Genomic DNA, 22,398 nt, shown 5'->3' on the forward strand with positions numbered 1-22,398 from the left:
GTTTCAGAGAATTCCATGTTATCTTTCCACCAATGACAAACAGATATTACTATGAAGTGCAAATTATTGGACATTCCAGAAAGACCAAAGGGGCTACAGTCCCTCTTCAGTGCTGAGCAGCTTATCTGGTAAAGACCTCATGTGTGGCATTAAATTCTAGATGTAGATCCCTGGCCACTTTTCATGACTATTTAATGGAACAGAACACTTTTCAAAAGTCTTATTAAAAGTGTTATGTTATTGTTGTTGGCAATCAAATTGAGTGGTTCTGGTGCTTTCTGAAATGCAGGGGGAATAATGAAGAAATGTGGAATGATGACAGACACCAAGGGCTGGGGTGGGTAGGCTAATTGATGCTGTCTTTGTCTGGGGAGAGGACAAGAGTGGGGAAGACACCAGGCAGATCCTGGGAGAGTATACAGCTGAGTTCAACACCATACAATATTCATGAAACATAAAAATATACATATATAGGGGTGCCTGGGTGGCTCAGTTGGTTAAGTGTCCAACTCTTGGTTTCAGCTCAGGTCATGATCTCATGGTTCGTGAGTTCGAGCCCCCTGCTCCAACAGTGCAGAACCTGCTTGGGTTTCTCTCTCTCTCTCTCTCTCTCTCTCTCTCTCTCTCTCTCTCTCTCTTTCTCTCTCTCTCCGCCCCCCTCCCCTGCTCACTCTCTCTCTCTCAAACAAATAAAAAATTTAAAAACATGTACATATATAAACATGTATATGTGTATATGTATTCAGGAAGGCAAGGCTGGTGGAAAGGAGGAACATGGGGAAGGATTGCAGGTGTAGGTGGTATAGAAATGAGACATAACAGTACGGCTGGGTACAAGCTGCTGGCAGTACTTGACAGGATTGGATGTGTTTAGAAAAATCTTGTGTTTGTGGTTCTTTCCCAGCAGTGTCAACACTCAGCCAACCTCTGTTAATCACACTAAGACAAGCAGATTAAAGCCCAGATTTACTTACTTACTTCCCCCCAAAGCCCTCGAACTTTGGGTTAGCTTCCTGGTTCTAGGCTCTTTTGAGGGCAAAACAAATTGGCTTTGCTCTCTTTTCATGTCCTGGTCAGGAACATGTCAGCTTCTGTCCCAGGTACTCAGACCTCCATTTACATGCTTCCCCTTCCTGATTCTCTCCCTGCCAGCCTTTAGAAGTGGGGGACAAGTGCCTCTTCATGTCCTACTGTGATCTTCATTCCAGGAATCACTCATTCCTTGCAACTAGCCGGCAGTGGAGGCGGGATATAGGTAAGAGAGCTACAGCAGCTTCTGAGGTGAGTTCTCCAGAAAGATCTTATTAATAACTAACAGGGAGCAGAGGAGGAGAGATTCTATCATTTGCTTTTGACATCCTATCATATTAGCTATGTGCTTTATTAACTATTTTTTTTAAATTTAAATTCAAATTAGTTAACATCTAGTATAGTACTGGTTTTAGGAGCTGAATTTAGTGATTCATCACTTACATATAACCCTGGGGCTCATCCCAGCAAGTGCCCTCCTTAATACCCATTACCCATTTAGCCCATCCCACCACTCACCTCCCCTCCAGCAACCCTCAGTTTTTCTCTATATTTAAGAGTCTTATGGTTTGCCGCCCTGTTTTTATCTCATTTCATTTTTCCTTCCCTTCCCCATTCATCCGTTTTGTTTCTTAAATTCCACACATGAGTGAAATCATATTTGTCTTTCTCTGACTGACTTATTTCACTTAGCATAATACACTGTAGTTCCATCCATGTTGTTGCAAATGGCAAGATTTCATTATTTTTGATCACCAAGTAACATTCCATTACACACACACACACACACACCATGTCTTCTTTATCCATTCATCAGTTGATGGACATTTGGGCTCTTTCCATAATTTGGCTATTGTTGATAGTGCTGCCATAAACATTGGGGTGCATGTGCCCCTTCAAATCAGCATTTTTATATCCTTTGGATAAATACCTAGTAGTGCAGTTGCAGTAGTACAGTCTCTTTGACCTCGGCTACAGCAGCTTCTTACTAGACATGTCTCCAGAGGCAAGGGAAACAAAAGCAAAAATGAACTTTTGGGACCTCATCAAGGTAAAAAGCTTCTGCACAGTGAAGGAAATAATCACCAAAACTGAAAGGCAACTGATGCACTGGGAGAAGATATTTGCAAATGATGACATATTGGATAAGGGTTAGTATCTAAAATCTATAAAGAACTTATCAAACTCAACACCCAACAACAAATAATCCAGTTAAGAAATGGGCAGAAGACACAAATAGACATTTTTCCAAAGGATACATCCAGATGGCTAACATCACTCATCATCAGGGAAATACACATCAAAACCACAATGAGATACCACCTCACACCTGTCAGAATGACTAAAATTAACAATTCAGGAAACAACAGATGTTGGCAAAGACATGGAGAAAGGGGAATCCTTTTGCATGTTGATCTGAATGCCAGCTGATGCAGTCACTCATCACTAATAACCAACAGGGAACTTGTGCTTTTGATAAACACAAAGTACCTCTTCAAGTTTGGAGCTCTATGGTACTGCTCTGAAAACCACCACTGAAGACTGTGGGCATATATAGAAGTCATCAATGAATTCTGCCTGTGGGATTCCTAGCCACTCCTTGTCACTACTATCCTCATGTCCACATTACTCCTCTGGGTCCAAGGACACCATGAGAACCCATGATAGAATTCAAGCCTCATCTTTATTTTTTATTTTATTTTATTTTTGAGAGACAGGGAGAAACAGAGTGTGAGTGGGGGAGGGGCAGAGGGAGAGGGAGACACAGAATCCGAAATAGGCTCCAGGCTCTACTGTTCTCTCAGCACAGAGCCTGACATGGGGCTCAAACCCAGAACTGTGAGATCGTGACCTGACCAATGTCAGATGCTTAACCAACTGAGCCATCCGGGCACCCCCAAGCCTGATCTTTATTTCTTTATTTACCTTACCTTCATTCTCTGCCCAAGTCCCCAACCCCGCTTTTTTTTTTTTTTTTTTTTAGAGAGAGAGAGAATCTTAAGCAGGTTCCACACTCAGTGCGGATCCTATGACCCTGGGATCATGACCTGAGCCAAAAACAAATCAGTTGCTTAACCGACTGAGCCACCCAGGTGCCTCAACCGCTTGTCTCTTTATCCACAGTCCAGGGTGGGCTGGGAGGAGTTATTTGGAATGTTGACCCAGCTTAAGTGTGGGTTAAAGCTTCTTCCCTAGATGAAAAGGACATTTTAGCCTCCCCCCCCCCCAACTCCTGCCTTCCCTTAACACACTACAGTGGAGAGAAGGAGGAGACAGACAATTCTTTGCTTATAGATACAGAGTGTATTTCAGTGGCATTCTGCCCCACCTGCACATTAATGAAAATGACAGCAGTCTTCTTCAAGGGGTGCAGATGTTGGGGAGCCTACAAAGTCTTGATTGTTTTGGGTCTTCTTGAGCAGACCAACATTTCCCTCTGAGGTGAGAGTTGAGACCTAGGGCAAGTTCCCTGGTTGGGTAGCAAAAGCCACTCTAGGACAGTGCCGAGGGCAGTGGCGGGGGTGGCTCAGGACTGAGGCAGAGTGGAGTTGCTGGGAGCGGGAGCGGTGCCGGAGTTTACTGTCTGGGGAGTGGAGACCATCCAAGAAGGCCAGGCACACCTGCTTCTCAGTGGGGGAAGATTGGGCCTTGGAGTCCCCTCCTGTTTTCTCTGTCTTGGTTCGCCCTGCGGGACTTTTGGCTGGAGCCAGGCTCTTTTCTACATTTTCTCTTCTGGTATTGGCCCCCTTCGCAGCTGTAGAGAACATGGATTCCTCATGCCCTTTGCCTTTTGTCTTGGTGTTAAAACAGTGCAGAAAGGATTTCATCTTACTTCTCAAGCCAGATTCTGTAAGTCTGGGCCTCTTATTAGTATGGACTGGCATCACCTGCAGCTGCAAAACTTGACCTTTCAAAGTTTGGCCCTGCAAAGGCTTGCCCTGAATGGGTTGGCCCAGGATAGACTGGCCCTTTGATGCCTGGGGCACCATAGGCTGGGCATTCTTAGAAATCCTTGCTGGTTTGAGAAGGACACTGAGCTTGGTTTGACTGTCCTGCAGGTCATTCTTCTTAGATTCCTTCCCCCCAGGGATTCTTGGAGGTGGCTCTGGAAGCTTAATCTGAGGGTGCTGGGTACTATGTTCACAGAAAGCATCAAGATGAAAGCTATGGCTTCGTTGCCAGGGACTGCATGGTGTCCTGTTCATCCCTTCTGGCCTCTGGGCTGCATCAGGGTGGCTTATTTCTCTTGTAGAGCAGTGTGCAAGCCCGGCATCCCCTTCTCCATGGTCCCCTGCCAATTTGGGTTTCCCTGGGTACTTTCTCTTTTCTGCCAGCATGGGAACTTGGGCTGAGTCTTTGCTCTTGCTGGGGCTTTGGGGCTCAGGGCTCCAGGGTTCCTCCAGGCTGGGGCTGTTCACACTGGCCTCAAGCTGAACACAAAGTACCTGGGCCTCTGTCATGTCGCCACTGGGTTGTGAGATCTTAGAGGCCCAGTGGGCAGAACCATGGGGTACTGCTCTGGAACTAGGTTGCTTCTGGTTCTGCTGCACTGCCTTTAACTCAATGGCCAGCTGTTCTTTAAGGTGGAGCCATTCTGGATCTGGGGCATGAGGAACATCTGGTGGGGTGGGGAGATCCTGGAGCAATGTTTTCCCTTGGTTGTTCAGATTCCCTGGAGACTCCTGTGTGGATGTGTTCTCTGGGATTGCTATAGTTTGTTCTCTGGACTTCCTTGCCTTTATGGGAATTCCCAGTTGTATCTCTAGGATCTTCTTTCTTAGATGGAAATTTAATTTGGCCAAGATGGGTTTCTTGAGTGTGTAGGGCCCAGAAGTCTCTATCTGGCTTTCTAGATGCACTGTCTCAATCATTCCTTCTACCTGCTTTTCAGCCTGGAACTCATCTGCAGTGTTTGCACAGGTGTTGTTGGCATCTTCTTCTACCTGCCCTTCAGCCTGGAACTCATCTGCAATGTTTGCACAAGTGTTGTTGGCATCTTGAAAGCATGGCCCAAGACTCAGACATTTCTCTTCAGATGAGATCATCTGAGTCAGAGGTTCAGTTGGGAATTTTCCAGGTCCAGGCACCATTCCTGTGATCACATCTTGGGTAGTGATTGCTGGTCCCATGGCCCTAGAAAGAGCCACATAATAAAGAGCAGGCAGCCCTGACAAGAAGGCCAGATACTTGTGCCGCAAAGTCGTCTCCAGTTTCTCAATGGCTCCCTCAGACAGGGCTCGGGGCAGCTTAGGGTGTTCAGTGACAGCATCTCGTGAGGCTTGTTGCCGTTGGTCAAGGGCCATTGGCATCCAGGGTATAGCTTTCTCTTGTGGGGCAGGGTCAGTTGCTGCCTGCAGCTCCAAGGGCTTGCTTTCTGGGATGCAGGTTAAGGGAGCCACTTGCAGGTCCCCAGGAATTATGTACTGCCAAGAGCTGTATACACAAGCAGGGACCTTGCCCTGGTGGATCTGCCCACATTTGGAGTTGATGTGGCTCTGTAATATTGCCTTGGTCTGGTCAAAAAAGTGTGGCATGGGGACTGACACTGGGTCTGTGAAGGGTGAGAATGGGTCACCGGCCCCAGTGGTTTCTAGGGCTGTAGGTTGGGGAGCACTCATGTTGGCTAGGGCTGTGCTACTCCAGGACAGAGTTGACTGATCAGTGGGGGACAGGAGCAACTGGATGGACTCCTGGATCTTTTGGGGTAGGCCCCAACGATGGTGAATCAACTGCCTCTGGAGATGGAATTCCAGCAGCCTTCGGGCATGTTCCGGAAAGAAGAGTAGTTTCCTAGTGAGGACTGTGATGGGCTTCACTGGCCAAAAAGTTTTCACTGTCTCTGGAGACTGGGCTTTGCCACAGGGCCTATACTGTATGGGGCTCTGGCTGTGCTGAGGTCTCTGGAAAACCGCTGGCAAGCCCCACTGAAGCTGGAGCTGCTTCTGCAGCAGGTGCCACTCCAAGGCATCACACTCAGCCAGCGTCAATAATGGAACACTGATCTGAGCTTGTTGGTAATCAGATGGAGTGACCCAATTTGGGGAAGATGGGGAAGAGGGTGGGACTGATTGGGGTACAGTTTTAGGCAGCAGGGGGAGGACAGAGAGTTCCTTGAAGAGAAGAGCATCCTTCAGGGGGTGCTGGGATATGCTCCCATTTGTGGAGCAGTTTTGAGAATCTATTAATGTGTTGACCAGGGACTCACTGTGCAGAGAAGGGTGGCCACAGAATAGCTGGCTGTATTTCTGCTGCAGATGGGCCACTGAGTCATGAGCCTGGTGCCCAGGATGTGGATAGAGGCGACGTGATTCTTTAAGGGCTGGAGACAGCAAGGCCAGAGCCATATGGTTTGGGATTTGCTGGTGGTGGTGTCTTTGTTCTGGGTCCATAGTGGACCATTCAGAAACCCAGAAGGCCTGGGTAGGCTGGCTGCCCATAAATGGACCCCAGTTCTGGTGGGAATAGGTCCCCAGTTTTTCAACAGAGAACTTAGAAGTATCATTTGGGATGAAAGAAACTGGTTGGTCATTTACACGTTGGCAAAAGAATGGCGGGTTTGGCATAAGCTGCCTTAGGGACTCCTCCACACGCCTGGGAAGCCCCCATCTCTGGAAGTGCATCCATTTTTTCACATGTACCTCAAGAAGCCTCAGGACTTCAGGACTGAGGAATGGCAGGTTGGCAGGGAGGACAGTAACCATATGTAAGGCCATAGGGTGTGTCTGGGTAGTGAATTCGTGGTTTAGGGTGTGCAGAGTGACCTGGGAATTCAAGGGCTGTTGCCCTTTGTTCCCATAGACATGGTTGGGGGTGCTCTGCATCATCTCCTGCTGGTTCACTGTTAACCTAGCCTCCTCAAGTCTTGAGCAAGACATAGTCTCTTGGCCCCTGGGCACCCCAGTTATTTGAAATCCTTGCCCCAGCTGGTGGTGTTCAGCCCAGTAATTGTGCACCCTGGCTGTACCAGTCGACTGGGCAGCTGACTGTGTTAAGCATTTCTGATCTATTGATTGCAACACTGGGGGTGTTACAGATGGATATACAAGTGCTTTGGAGTGTAGGGAACATTGGTCCAGATTCTGTTCTAAAGACACATTAGACATGGACAAAATCTCTAGGCAAGAGGACCCCTGCAATGGCTCTGATGAAGGGGGACAGATCAGGGTGTTCTCACCCGCCAGCAACTGCTGAATCTCCAGAGCCATAGAATTGCAGATTTGGCAGCAGGTATCTGCACACAGGAGCCGTCGCACACTTCCCTCCTGAGGAAGCCAGCCCTGGCTGGGAAGGGAAGATGGCAACCATTACTGATGGGTTGACACCTGCCTCTTTGAATGTGTGTGGCTTGGAGATTGCCCTCCCCTAGTCCTGGAAGCGTTGGGGCTTGTACTCCCAGGGTATTTACCCATCTCCTCTTCCTCCAAGGAAAATGCCATTGGCAAGTTATGTTGGGCTGGGCTGAGGGCCTGGACCTTGTTGGGCAAGGTCTCAGACAGCCCATGGGAGCACAGGGCCATGACAGACTGGGAGGTGGGGTGAGTTCTCTGTTTACCTGTGTTGAGAAGCTGAACTAGGAGAAGGGAACCACGGTGTAGGGTGGGAGCAGGGGAACCAATGTTTAGCTGATGTGGCAGCATGAAGAACATGACCAGGAGAATCTGGAGTCAGTCTCCTTTGGGGTTAAGAAGGCCACAGCCTATATGCAGTATTTCTAAACTGTGAAAAATGAGGTCTTTGTGGGAACTCTGAATTCAGAGACCATGGAGTGTCCCAGCTCCTGTTCATAGCATCCCTTCAGAGCCAGTCCCATTCTCTAGAGACTTTAAGAAGAGGATAAGATGACAGGCTCTTTCCTGAGGGCTGTCCCAGGAACTGGCCTCCCCTAAGACAAAACCATGGAGGTAATGTCAACAGGTTCCACAGGTCTGCCCTTGAATGATTGTAACTGTAAAGGGAATATGACAATGGAATTTAGTTATGCACATATTTGTCTATTCTCTTGACTGGATAACTTGTCTTGTGGCTGAGTGCAAACTCATGTAGAGTCTTTAATGAATTACATACTAGTGAAATCCTGAGTTCCAGGACCACTGTGAACTGAGCCCATAGCAGAACTGGGAGACTCCTCTCTCCTGAGACACCTGGTCCCCCTCTGCCCTGGCAACCCTCTCAACTGTGCTCAGTGTCCACTTGTGTCTTACTCCCACCCAGCCATTATCCCTCTCCTCATCCCTGCCCCAGGCCAAGCACAGAAATGATGACGGGCCAGGCCGGAGTTTGGAGACTGCAAAGAGCAAGTGGTCACCTTTTCATGACAGAGAGCAGCTCCCATGGCTTCTCAGCTGCTTCCCGGGAAAGTCTCCTAGCTGAGAAACCAGGAGACAGTGTTACAAGGAATGAGAGGATACAGGGGCATCCTATGGGAAGTTGAAGGGACTCCTATAGGAAGCTGAAGGCCTTTGAGTAAGAGGAGATTCGAAACCCCAACAGTAAATGCTCTCAGGCATGTCTGTGTACAACTTAACCAGTTGTATCATGCTGTCCTGGACCTAATCTCATTTGATCATCAAAACCACACTGTGAGTGAGGCAAGATCATCAGATGCCCATTTCATGGATCACAGAGTTATCGATGAAGTGACTTCCATAGGATTGTAAAACTAGTAAATGACACAGGAAAGGGCTTCTGTTCTAATTCCTCATTCATCCTTCCCAGGAGCTGGGGTAAGGTGAATTTTGGAACATTCCCAGCCTCTGATATCCCAAGAAAATCTGGAAGAATTCATCAGCTGGGGCAAATGGACCCTTCAGTGGTTAGAGAACCTGACTCCTGGCACCAAGAGTCATAGAGAGACACACATCAAGGGAATTTTGCCCATGGTGAGGGGAGTCAGAACAGAGTTGGAACCTTACCTCTAAATGCTGCATCTCTTATCCTGACTCTTCGGTGACGCTTAAAGACAAAATGTTAAGAGTATGAAGATGGGACACTTTTTTTTTGGTCATCTTTAAAATAAGACAAAGCTGGGGCACCTGGGTGACTCAGTCAGTTAAGCATCCAACTATAGCTCAGGTCATGATCTCACAGTATGTGGGTTCGAGCCCTGCATTGGGCTCTGTGCTGACATCTCAGCCTAAAACCTACTTCAGATTTCTGTGTTTCCCTCTCTCTCTACCCCTTCCCCACTCATGCTCTGTGTCTCTCTTTCAAAAATAAAATAAACATTAAAAATTTTTTAAAAAACAAAATAAGACAAAGCTAATATACATTTCCCAATCCCTTTCTATATATGTCTATATTTTATTGACTTTTCTAACTTCCCTTTCCATACTCATTTCACCTCAACATTTCTCTTCTCTGCTTGCTTCTTATTTATTTAGAGGATTTTCCATACTCAATACCTCTCATTTATTTCCCAAGTTATGCATGAGGTTTATGATGAAGCAAGAGAAAGAGTGGGACAGATTAAAGAGTGTGTAGGTATAATAGCCAACAGATTTGTGTTAAAAAATGCCTATACAGACTACCAACCAGAAAAATCCCACTTTTTGGGAGGTAGTCTGAGATCCAGGGATTTAGAATCCATTTCATCTAGGTCTCAACCCAAGCCACATTGAGAGGTGTTTAATTTCAACTAGACTACACTGGAGGATGGTCTGGTAATGAATTATTTTTAGTCTCTGAGAAGTACCAAATGAGAGTTACTGAATGCATGGTATGAAAGTTGGGGGTGGTGGTGGTAAAAGGAGAGACTCTGAGATCTTAAAAGCTTATCTGAGGCTTATTAGTTTAATCATGGTCATAACGTTTCCCTACCGGGCAGCAGCTCCTTTGAGGTTCCAGCCTTAATCCATGGTAACTCCTTTTTACTTGCCAGATAATTAGGAGAATGATGAAGATGAAGACATAGACATATAAGGTATACTCGAAATCCCACAGAACAAAAGTACTTCTCAACATGGTCTAAACCTCATTAGCATGAGGAGACCAACCATCCCTATATCTAGGCATTCAGAGTCCTGGTGCCTGATGACTCCTAATGCTATGCCTTGTCATCTCCACCTCATAGATGATGGAACTAGGCCACCAGACTGCATCACAAAGACCTTCTGTTTCACAAGGCACATGCAGTGTCAAAGACTTAGGGAAGTGTATATGGTGATTTAGTCTGTAGATGAGGAAGTCCGGTTGTCTGTAATGGTTACAGAGCCTGGGACTAAAAGTGTCTTCTCATAGATAGTGTCTATGCCTCCACTTTGTCCTCAGTCTGCACACCCTACACCAGCCTGATGTCTTGACTCTGTCGTTTACTACTATCTGGTCACCTGTCCCACAACTGAATTTCTGAGTGTTTAGGGATATAGTGCACCTTTTGAGGAAGAGTGGCTGGGACAGAGGAATCTCCACTAACTCCCGTCTCTGTACGGAAATATAGCTGAAAAGCACACATGAGCTTAGGGAGGGCAGAGTCTGGTTATGGCTTGGGAATGGAGAACTTTGATATTAACAGGCATTGGGTGATGGGGAATCAGAAGTATATGAAGGGGACCATGGCTTATAGGAGGAAAAGGGCAAGGTGACATCTTTCAATGAGATTGTAGGAGGCAGGAAGGAATGCTTCCGAGTCTGTGTGGCCTCAAGCTTACAGATAGGTGGGAAGAGATAAACACTGCCTTCCGTGGAGATATACTAATGAGGTTCACTTATTGAGCTCCTTAAAAGTTGGTTTTCTAGAGCTGTTTTTAGAATTCTGTCTCCTCATGGATATGACTACCTGCAGAGAGGGGTTAGTTAGTGGCTACTTCTGACTTAAGGTGATAAACTAGTTGCTGATCATGATTAAATCTATTCATCTACTCTGGATATATGTTGTTTGCCTGAAGGAAGCTTGTTTTTGTTTGTTATTATTTTCTATAACCTGAAGTTTGAAACCTTTATTAGGCCGGTAGTTTTCTAATTCATTCCCAGGGCCCAACACTTCTATTCTCTTCCCATTTATTTATACATTTATGCTACCTGCTTGACCTCTGTGGTTATTGGCATATTTCCCCAACAACTGAATTTCTGAATTTCCTTCAGAATCTTACCCTGGTAACAGCAGTCTCACAGCCAAAAAACCCCTGTGCTCAAAATCTCTGAAGAAGCTATTTTGGTCCCTCCTCCAACATCCAGTCCTCCACCCTGCTGGCATGGTGAGCCTTTAGTTTGTGTTCATCCCTAAGATGGGCAGTGTCAAAGGTACAAAGACATTTGAGTCATTGTTGCCTTCTTGCTCTCCAGACACTTAACTGTCTGGTTTCCAAGATAAGACTAATTCACAAAAACAGGAGCCAATAATCTAGAACAATCAGAACTATACACTCATTTGCAAAGCCTAGGTTATAAACATCCCATTTCAGAGGAGAGAAACCATAGTGATGATCAGGGTGGTCAGAGAGGGCTCCTGGGTAAAGTGACATAGGAGTTGGGTCTAAAAGTGCAGGCTGTGGGGGAAGGAGCATGTTGCAGATGGGAGAGAAACTTACAAACAAATGCAGAACAGAGCAATGGGCTATGGAGTGCATTTGGCGGTAAGAAATGCAGTCTATCTCTAGCAGAGGTGTAGATGGGTGGATGGGAGAGGACCTGTGGTGAAAGATTAGAGTAGCAGGGATGAGGTCTCTTGCTGGAGGACCGGTGCATGTAAGTGACTTTAATCACTGAAATTGTATTTTAAAAAGTAGGTATATATATATATACATAGTACAATATTCAGTGGACAGAATAAGGTATATAGTAAATATGCCTTTGCTCACACTTGTCTCTCATTCCCCAGTTTTCCTTCTCAAGCCAGTTATTCCTATCAGATTTCTGTGTATCTTTCCAAACTAGTCTAACATAGCCAAAAACAAATGAATTATGTTTTTCTTCACAAATGGAAGTGTAGTATGAACAGTTTCCCCTTTTATTTCATTTATTTTTTTTCAATATATGAAATTTATTGTCAAATTGGTTTCCATACAACACCCAGTCCTCATCCCAAAAGGTGCCCTTTTATTTCATTTAATGATATACATAATCTTATAATACCATTATGTTAATGAATGTCTTCCTTGATATGACTATAACACAACTCATCTTCAATTCTGTATTAATGGATATATAGTTATTCACAGTCTTTTGTTCTGAATAATAATGTTGACACAAACCTCATATATATTTATAAATCTATGTACACATGTAGGAAAAATTCCTGTGAGTGAATTGACATGTTAACAATATTAAGTCTTCTGATCCATGGATATGGTACATCTTTCCATTTATTTAGGGTAGCTTTAATTTCTCTCAAAAGTGTTTTATACTATTTCGTACAAGCCTTGCACATATTTTGTGCATTTATCCCTATTTCACATTTTATGATGCTATTATAAGTGATGTTGCTTTTTAATTTTAATTTCTAATTTTTATTGTTAGTATGTAGAAATAGAGTTTGTTTGGATATCTTTGTTATATCCTGCAATCTTGTTAAATTCACATATTAGTTGTAATAGTTTTTTTCAGTAAATTCTTTAGTATTTTCCAGAATGATGATAATGTTGTCTGACAAATTTATATCTTCTTTTCCAATTTGGATGCCATTTATTTCTCTTTTTTACCTTATTGCACTGATTAGAAAATTTACTATGATGTTGAATAGAAGTGGTGAGAGTAGACATTTTTGCCTGAACTTTGAACTGAACTTAGGGGGGAGGCATTATTTTTCCATTCTGCTCCTCAGACTTGATAATTTCAAATGTGCTATCTTTATGTCTGCTGATTTTTTCTTCTGCCTGCCCAAATCTGCCATTAAATTCCTCTAGTGAACCTTTCCATTTACTTACTGTATTTTTCAGGTTCAGATTTTCTTTTCTTTTTTTTTTAATAATTTCTATCTTGGGGCACCTAGGTGGCTTAGTCAGTTAAGCATCCAACTTCGGGTAAGGTCATGATCTCATGGTTCATGAGTTTGAGCCCCGTGTCAGGCTCTGTGCTGACAGCTTAGAGTCTGGAGCCTGTTTTGAATTCTTTGTCTCCATCTCTCTCTCTCCCTCCCATGCTCATGTTCTGTCTCTCTCAAAAGTAAATAATCATTAAAAAAATTTTAAAAAGTGATTTCTATCTCTTTGTTGATATTCTCATTTGCTCATTTCTGATTTCCTTTAGTTCTTCATCTGTGTTTTCCTTTAGTTCTTTGAGCATATGTAAGATAGTTGTTTTACCAGACCACCTTCTTACACTATACACAAAAATAAATTCAAAATGGATGAAAGACCTAAATGTGAGACAAGAAACTATCAAAATCTAGAGGAGAACACAGGGAGAACCTCTTTGACCTTGGCTTGAGCAACTTCTTACCTCGCTGAAGGCAAGGGAAACAAAAGCAAACATGAACTATTGGGACTTCATCAAGACAAAAGTTTCTGCACAACAAAGGAAACAATCAACAAAACTAAAAGGCAGCCTGTGGAATAGGAGTAGGTATTTGCAAACAACATATCTGATAAAGGGTTAGTATCCAAAATCTATAAAGAACCTATCAAACTCAACACCCCAAAATCAAACAGACCAGTTAAGAAATGGGCAGGCGTACCTGTGTGGCTCAGTTGGTTAAGTGTCCAACTTTGGCTCAGGTCATGCATGATCTCACAGCTTGTGAGTTCAAGACATGCATTGGGTTCTGTGCTGACAGCTCAGAGCCTGGAGCCTGCTTTGAATTCTGTGTCTCCATCTCTCTCTTTGCCCCTCCCCTGCTCCTGCTCGCTCTCTCTCAAAAATAAATAAGCATTAAATTTTTTTAAAAAAAGAAATTGGCAAAAAACATGAATAGACACTTTTTTCCAAAGAAGACATCCAGATGGCTAACAGACATATTAAAAGATGTTCAACGAGAGAAAGAGAGCGCACGCACACACACACACATACACAAAGCGGGGGGGAGGGGAAGAGAGAGGGAGAGACAGAATCCCAAGTAGGCTCTGTACCTTCAGTGCAGAGCCTGATGCAAGGCTCAAACTCTCAAACCTTGAGATCAGGACCTGAACTGAGATCAAGAGTCTAATGCTTAACTGACTGAGTCACCCAAGCATCCCCTTAATATTTCTAAGTTGAAATATTTTAGCCTTTGGGGCCATACAGTCTCCCAAAACTACTCAATTATGCTGATGTGGCCAGAAAACAGCCCAACACTAGATAAACAAATGGGGTTGGTTGTTCCAATAAAACTGTGTTTACAAACACAGGTAGCCAGCCCATAGGCCATGGTTTGCCAACCCCATTAAATGTTGTGTGTTTCAGTAGTTTGTTTCTCCTCACTGCTGAGTAGGATGCCATGGTAGGAATGTGCCAGTTTATTTATCATTTGCCAGCTGATGATCACCAGGGATGCTTCTAGTTTCTAACTATCGTGAATAAAGCCTCTAAGAACACTCTTGTACAAAAAAAAAAAAAAGATGCTCAACATCACTCATCATCAGAGAAATATAAATAAAAAACACATTGAGATACCACCTCATACTTGTCAGAATGGCTAAAGTTAACAACACAAGAAACAACAGGTGTTGGCAAGGATGTGGAGAAAGGGGAACCCTCTTGTATGGCTGGTGGGAATGCAAACTGGCACAGACACTCTGGAGAACAGTATGGAGGTTCCTCAAAAAAACAAAAAAACTACCCTATGATCCAGCAATTGTACTATCAGGTATTTACCCAACAGATACAAAAATATATATTCGAAGGGGTACATGCACCCCAATGTTTACAGCAGCATTATCAATGATAGCCAAAGTATGGAAAGAGCCCAAATGTCCGTTGACTGATGACTGGATAAAGAATATGTGGTATTGGGGCGCCTGGGTAGCTCAGTCGGTTAAGCGTCCAACTTCAGCTCAGGTCATGATCTCGTGGTCCGTGAGTTTGAGCCCCGTGTCAGGCTCTGTGCTGACAGCTCAGAGCCTGGAGCCTGTTTCAGATTCTGTGTCTCCCTCTCTCTGACCCTCCCCCATTCATGCTCTGTCTCTCTCTATCTCAAAAATACATAAAGGTTAAAAAAATAAAAATAAATAAAATAAAAACAATATGTGGTATATATATACAATGGAATGTTACTCAGCCATCAAAAAGAATGAAATCTTGCCATTTGCAATGACATGGGTGGAGCTAGAATGTATTGTGCTAAGCAAAATAAGTCAATCAGAGAAAGACAAATACTATATGATTTCAATCATATGTAGAATTTAAGAAACAAAACAAATGAACATATGGGAAGGGGGAGGGGAGAAGAGAAGGAAACAAACCATAAGAGACTCTTAACAATAGAGAACAAACTGAAGTTTGATAGAGGGAGGTAGGTGGGAGATGGGTATTAAGGAGGATATTTGTTGTGATGAGCACAGGGTGTTGTATGTAAGTGATGAATCACTGAATTCTCCTGAAACCAATATTTCATTGTATGCTAATGAAAATTTAAAGATAGTTTTTTTTAACATTTATTTTGAGAGCATGTGCATGTGTGCACAAGCAGAAAAGGAGCAGAGAGAGAGGTGGGAGAGAGAGAGAATCCCAAGCAGGCTCCAGGCTGTCAGTGCAGAGCCCAGTGCAGGGCTTGATCCCATGAACTGTGAGATCATGACCTGGGCCAAAACCAAGAGTCAGATGCTCAACAACCCAGGCAACCCAAAGATAGTTGTTTTAAAATCTTTGTCTAGTTAGTCTAATGCCTGTGCTTATTTAGGGACACTTTCTACCATGTTATTTTCTTTCTTCAAATGGGCCATACTCTCCTGTTTCTTTGTATTCCTTGTAGTTTTCTCTTTTCTTTCTTTCTTTCTTTCTTTTTTTTTTTTTTTGTTGTTGTTTTTGAAAATCGGGCATTTGTGAAAACAGCTACCTCTCTTAGTCTTTGCAGACTTGCTTTATCCTGGAGTAGTCCTTTTCTAATTAGCTGGACATGCTCTGAGCCTAGGGATAAGCTCAAGGTAAAAATGTAAGGTTTTTACAGGTCTTTTCTGAAGCCTGTCTTGACTGGGTCTGATCATGGCTTTTTCAATTCCCTTGTACACATGGCTGCTTCTAAATGTCTCAGTCTTTCAAAGAATCTCACTCCAGCTTATCTTTGGGGCCTTTTATGGTCTATTTTATGTCTCTACTCATAATCTTTTGTCCATGGGGTTTGTAGTCCCCTTGCAGCGTTCATGAATAGCATCTACTTCTTCTCTCTGCATGAACTCCAAATTAGGGGAGGTAGATCAGCCCTTCAGACAGCTCCCAGATAGGTTCAAATGTTCACATAAAGTCTGCTCTGCTTCCTTTGGTTTGAGGAAGGGAATTGGTGGTTGGGTTGCCACTCCCTCTAGATCAAAACCTTACCCCACTGGGGAAGGGGTGTGGCAAAGGCAAGTAAAAACATCATAAAATTTCTACAGTTTTGAATGCGATTTTTTTTAATGTTTATTTATTTTTGAGACAGAGAGAGACTAAGCATGAACGGGGGAGGGGCAGAGAGAGAGGGAGACACAGAATATGAAGCAGGCTCCAGGCTCTGAGCTGTCAGCACAGAGCCCGACGCAGGGCTCAAACTCACAGACTGTGAGATCATGACCTGAGCCGAAGTTGGAGGCTCAACCGACTGAACCAGCCAGGCGCCCTGAATGTGATTTTTTTAATTGTACATTTTCTTGTTTGCTATAGACATTTGACTATTTTCCAGAGCTCCTATAAAGTTATTACAGTTGTCAGTTTCTGTTTGTTTTTTGATGTTTCCATGGGAGAGTGAGGATTTGGAATTTCCTAGTCTCCACATTTTTCTATAAATATTGTTGAGCTTTGTTTTATAATTCAGTTAAGTTACTTGGAAACAGTTTGATCCTTTCAGGTATTCCTTATAAACCTTATTAGGCAGATCCTACCAACACTCAGTCCAGGATTAATTTTTACTTACTACCGAGACAAGGCCTTTGTTTATACTCTATCCAATGTCCCATTTATTTTGAAGTTTTCTACTTTATCTGTTGGAATACATACTCTATCTACCTCTGTGTGATCTCTGACTATTATGCTTTTCTGTCTTTTCATGTTTTTAAAAAAATCTTATCTCAGGTACTTTTCTTATATACATGTACTGACTAGTCCTCTGCTGAACACTTGAAGGAGACCCTCTTCAGATCTCAGGAGTTCTCTGTCCATCCCTTTCTTCTTAGATACTATGCCTTGGCCATCTCTGACTCCCAGCTCCATCTTCTCAACTCATAGACTGTCTAGTTCTACCTGAGCTCCTTCTTACTATACCACAAACTGAGAACTTTGTCCAGGCCATAAGCTTACACTATTGCAGGGCTCACCTCATTGTTTTCTCATCTCTCAGTGATCACTAGCATTTGTTGCTTGGTGTCTAATGTCTTAAGAGCTATTGTATATTTTGTTTAGTTCTGTTGTTGCTGTAGATAGTAGGGTAAATGTGGCCCTGTTACTCTATCTTGACTATAAGTGAGAGTCTCAGCAGAGTTGTAAAGTTTTCTTTCTATGGTTCCTGCTCTATTTTAATTAGGATTCATTCCTGTTTTTATTTTATTTTTGCTATTGTAAATAAGTGCTGTTCAATTCTATTTACTAACTTCATAAAAAGGATTAAAATTTTTAGTTTATTTTCTTTGGTTTCCATCATCAGAACACAATAATTTTTATATCTTTCATTCTAATTTTTATTTCTCTTTTTTCCTTGTCTAATTTTATTGGCTAGCACAGAATTGACCTGCTCCTGACTTCAGTGAAAATGTAGATATTGATGATTATTGCAGTGAGATTTTTAAAAATTATTAAAGAAGATGTGGTGTGTATATGTGTGTGTGTGTATATATATGTGTGTGTGTGTGTATGTACACACACACACACACACGCACAATGGAATATTACTCAGCCATAAAAAGAATGAAATCTTGTCATTTGTAACGACATGCATGGAGCTAGACAATATTATGCTAAATGAAATAAGCAAGTCAGAGAAAGACAAATACCATAGGATTTCACTCATTTGTGGGATTTAAGAAAAAACAAACAAGCAAAGGGGAAAAAACAAAGGAGAGAGGCAAACCAAGAAATAGACTCTTAACTATAGAGATCAAACTGATGGTTACCAGAGGGGAAGTGGGTAGAGGGATGGTTAAATATGTGATGGGGCTTAAGGAATGCACTTGTTGTGATGAACACCAGGTGTTGTATATAAGTGTTGAATCACTAAACTGTACTCCTGAAACAAAATACTACACTGTATTTTAACTAACTGGATTTTAAACAAAAACTAAAATAAAAAAAAATTGTATGTGTGTGTCTGTTGGGTATGTAAGTGAGTGTGTAATCATGTTAAGGGTTCTATTTTATATACAATTCCTATGAAGAGTAGTTGTTGAATCCACTTCAGATAATAATGGAGTAACTGAACTTCATTATCCCTCTGGTTGTAAAGAAATACAAAATTAGACAAAATACATGCACAAATTGTTTGGACAGTAGGCACAGTGGACTTTGGCCTTTTAGACAGAAGAAACACATGAGGAAAGCTGCACAATTGCCCCAGCTTTGCCTGGGGGCACCTTGTGGACTATAGTGCAGGAATGAGGCCCAAACAGAGCGCCATTATATTGCTGTGCTCTGGAAGTAGAGACAAGTCCTTTTGGCTTTTGAGTTTTTCTGCACCTGTGCAGAAAAGGAGCACTGGAAATGTGGATAGTGTGTCCTTTAAGTCTCTGGCTGAATGATAATCTGCACACGTATAGAATGAGATTCTGTAAGATCTAGTTAAGGACAGCTGCTAGAGAAGTGTGAGCTGAACTGAATTTCTGGAGGCCCCACAGTTCTATTAGACATAGGAGTCCAGTGGGGAAGTCACTGGACATCATGGACACTCAATTGGCCCTCCAGAAAGGCCATACTGTAGGACAGGACCACTCTAGACCTAGATAAGGGCCACTCTAGTCCCACAATAACAAAGGTTAGAAAAATCCTTGAAAAAAGAGTTATTGATGCTAATATATTAACTGTGTGCAAAAACAAACCTCTGTATTCTCTAAATGTGAGGCAAAGGTACGAAAGTTATAAGATTAGCTTTGAACATCTTCATATGCCATAAAGTATAGAATGCTCAAAGAATCATGAAGACATCAAAAAGGCACAGCAGCCACCTTAAAGTCGCTGCCGCTGACCAAGTATTGGACAATTTGAGCATCATAATAAAGACTGATAATAATGAATTATAACATATTGAATGGAATGAAATAAGAATTAGTTTATACTGATATAAATAAATATGAGAGAAAGGAAAGTTCCTTATAGAAGAATGCCAACTTACAAATATAGAAGGAATGATGATGTTAGAAAGTCTATAATTGCTCCAGCTAGTGTGTGAAAGTTTGAGGAAGGAAGGAGTATTTTCATAGATTCATTGTGTCTTTCCACAAGTTAAGGAACCACCTTAGCCAAATCAAACATCGTCAATATTGGGACAAATCAAATCACATGCCTCCTGCTTTAATGCATTGAGAAGAACACAGTATCACTTCTGTTGTATAATGGTCAAAAAGCAAAACTTTAATCTAATCATGAAGAAACATTGGACAAATGGAGGGATATCCTACAAAATAACTGGCCTGTACTCTTCCAACAGTAAGAGACAAGACAACTAAATGCAATGCATGAGGAGAAAATTAGCTATAAAGGACATTAGGGGAGTTATTATCAGTTTTGCTCTTTAGAAATCACTTTAGTTGCTTTTTGCTGGAAAGACTTTAGGGGAGCAAGAATAGACAAGAGACCATTAGGATGCTGTAACTAGCTCAAACTAGACATGGTTGGAGTTTAGATGGGATTTTTAGCAGTAGATTTGGTAAGAAGTTGTGAAATGTAGGATGTATTTTGGAAACTCTTCTATTGGTGGATTGAATGTTGTGTGTTAAGGTAAAAGAAAGAATTAAGGAATATCTCTAGGTTATTATTGGCCTGAGGAATTGGGTGGGTGGTGCTATTTAATGATAAAATAAAGGCTTGGGATATATGGATTTTGGGGGATGGAGGTCTCACCTAGAAATATAAACTTAAAAGTCAGTAGCTAGACATAATTGGAACTGTGTGGCCAGATAAAATCTTGGAGAAGGTACAACTAGAGAAGAAAATAAAATTAAGCAGGCCAAACAATTTGAGGTCAGGTAGAGGAGGAAGAGCCAGAAAAGGAAATCAGAAGGAATGGATGGTGAGTTTGAAGTAAAAAAGAGGGTGTAGGCTTCCAGAAGCTTTAGGAAGAAAGTATTTCAAAGTAAGGGGAATAGTCAGCTGTGTCAAGTGCTATTGAAAGGCCTAGTAAGAATAAAACAGAAAATGATCATTGATTTTGGTAAGATATGACTCATTTGTGACTCTGACAAGGTCCATTCTTGTAGAGCCATGGGGAAAAAAAGCCGGGTTAGAGGAGGTTCAGCAAACAAGTGAAAAAGTAGGGCAAATGAGTACAAATTTTAAACAAATTTTGCTGTAAAGGAAAAACAAAAGAATTGCAGAAGAATTGTTTGGTAACTAGAAAGGGTATAGGATAAATGGAAGTTTGTGTGTGTGTGTGTGTGTGTGTGTGTGTGTGTGTGTGTGTGTGTAGGGGGGAAAGGAGGGAAGGAGGGAGAGTGGGAGAGAAGGAGGGAGGAAGGGATAAATTTGATAGTACTATTACATATTTGTGTGTTGAGAATTATCTAGATAGGAAGAAATTGATGGAAAGATGGAGGGACTACTTGATGCAGTTTAGTGTAGAGAATAAGGAATATTATGTGAATACAGAAGGAGGAATTTTGGTAGAATTTGTAATGAGAAAATGAGAAAATTTCTTTTCTAAATATACTTATTTTCTATATGAAATTATAGTTGTTCTTCACCTGAGTGTTAGGGGGGGAAAGTGGTATAGATATAAAGAAAGTGAGAATGGGAAATGGCTGACTTGGAAGAATTATGGTAATAGATGTAATATGAATCCAGTCAGCATTGTTAAATGGTTTTCTCCTCCAAGATTCAGCAGCTGTGTGAACTAGAGATTATTTAGTTTGGCCAGAATATGATTTTTACCAGGCAAGAATTATGGGCAGAAAAGAGAAGCAAGGGGCTTAAAAAAAGACCATATTAGTGCTAGGCCATGGACGCTAGGATGACTAAGAAAAGTGATAAGGGTGTAGGGTAGTGAAAAAGTTAAATTATTGAACTGGAATTCATAATAGCTAAAGAAATTGAAACAACACAGGGGTGCATCAATTGAACAGATAAATAAAATATGCCATATCCATAAGATGAAATATTATTTAGCAAATAAAGTAGTGATATATGCTACAACATGGGTGAAGTGTGGAAACATTATGCTAAGTGAAGGAGCCAGTCGCCAAAGACCACAATTGTATTATTACAATACATTTGACAATATATTATTCAATTTATATGAAGTGTCCAGAAAAGGCAAATATAGATAGATATTATGTTACTTTCCTAGGCCCATGGACAGTGAGGGGAAACAGGAGGTGAGGATGGGAAATGCTAATGGTTATAGGGTTTCTTATTAGAGTAATGAAAAAATTCTGAAATTGATTATGGTGATGGTTGCACAACTCTGCAAATATACTAAAACCCACTAAATTGTAAACTTTAAATGGGTATGATATATGCATTATATCTCAACAAAGTTATGATTTTTAAAAATGTGAAATATTTTAGACTTGTATACAAAAACTGAAAGAACTCATCATCAGGAACCACACCCTATAAGAAATGTTAAAAGAAATCAGGCATAAGGAAAATGGATACCAGATGGAAATAAGAATTATAAAAAGGAATGAGGAGAACTACAAATGGAAAAATACAGGTAAACATATATTTTTCTGTTATTTATATCTCATTAAAGATAAGTGACTGAACAGAAATAACAATAATATGCTGTTCATTTAAAAATATATGTAAAACATAGGGGATGAATCCCTGGATTCTACTCCTGAAATCATTATTGTACTACATGCTAACTAACTTGGATGTAAATTAAAAAATTAAAATTAAAATTAAAAAGTTAAAAAAATAAAATGAAAATATATGTATAAGAGGGGAGGGGGCCAAGATGGTGGAACAGCATGGAAGTTTTTTGTGTGTCTCACATCCATGAAATAACAGCCAGACCAACACTAAACCATCCTGCACACCTAGAAAACTGACCTGAGGATTAACACAACAGTCTGCACAACCTGAACCACAGAATTCAGCAGGTACAAGGCGCAGAGAGGTGAACTTGGGGAGAGAGAAGCTGTGGAGGGCAGGGATGTGCTTTTGTGTGCAGAGAGAGGACAG

At 41.9% G+C, this 22,398-nt stretch overlaps 1 protein-coding gene and 1 long non-coding RNA gene across 5 annotated transcripts in view; one reads left to right on the plus strand and one right to left on the minus strand.

Moving 5' to 3' along the window:
* Positions 1-22,398, plus strand: part of LOC122204641 — a 132,729-nt gene that overhangs the window by 12,595 nt on the left and 97,736 nt on the right. The window contains exons 3-4 of one of the 4 annotated variants that reach the window (XR_006195717.1): positions 1,153-1,281; positions 21,778-21,925. The exons of 1 other annotated variant lie outside the window; for it this stretch is intronic. This is a non-coding gene — a long non-coding RNA (uncharacterized LOC122204641). The remainder of the gene's footprint in view (positions 1-1,152; positions 1,282-21,777; positions 21,926-22,398) is intronic. 2 more of the 4 variants (XR_006195718.1, XR_006195719.1) reach the window with 2 other exon arrangements.
* Positions 3,314-10,080, minus strand: FAM205A (family with sequence similarity 205 member A). The gene is made up of 4 exons (XM_042912174.1): positions 9,847-10,080; positions 8,943-8,982; positions 8,336-8,396; positions 3,314-7,311 (listed from the first exon to the last, which is right to left on the minus strand). Exons 1-4 carry the CDS (start codon positions 9,988-9,990, stop codon positions 3,486-3,488), a joined length of 4,071 nt encoding a protein of 1,356 aa, XP_042768108.1. The 5' UTR covers positions 9,991-10,080; the 3' UTR covers positions 3,314-3,485.

This window comes from Panthera leo, chromosome D4 (assembly GCF_018350215.1).
Source record: "Panthera leo isolate Ple1 chromosome D4, P.leo_Ple1_pat1.1, whole genome shotgun sequence".
Lineage (NCBI taxonomy): Eukaryota > Metazoa > Chordata > Mammalia > Carnivora > Felidae > Panthera > Panthera leo.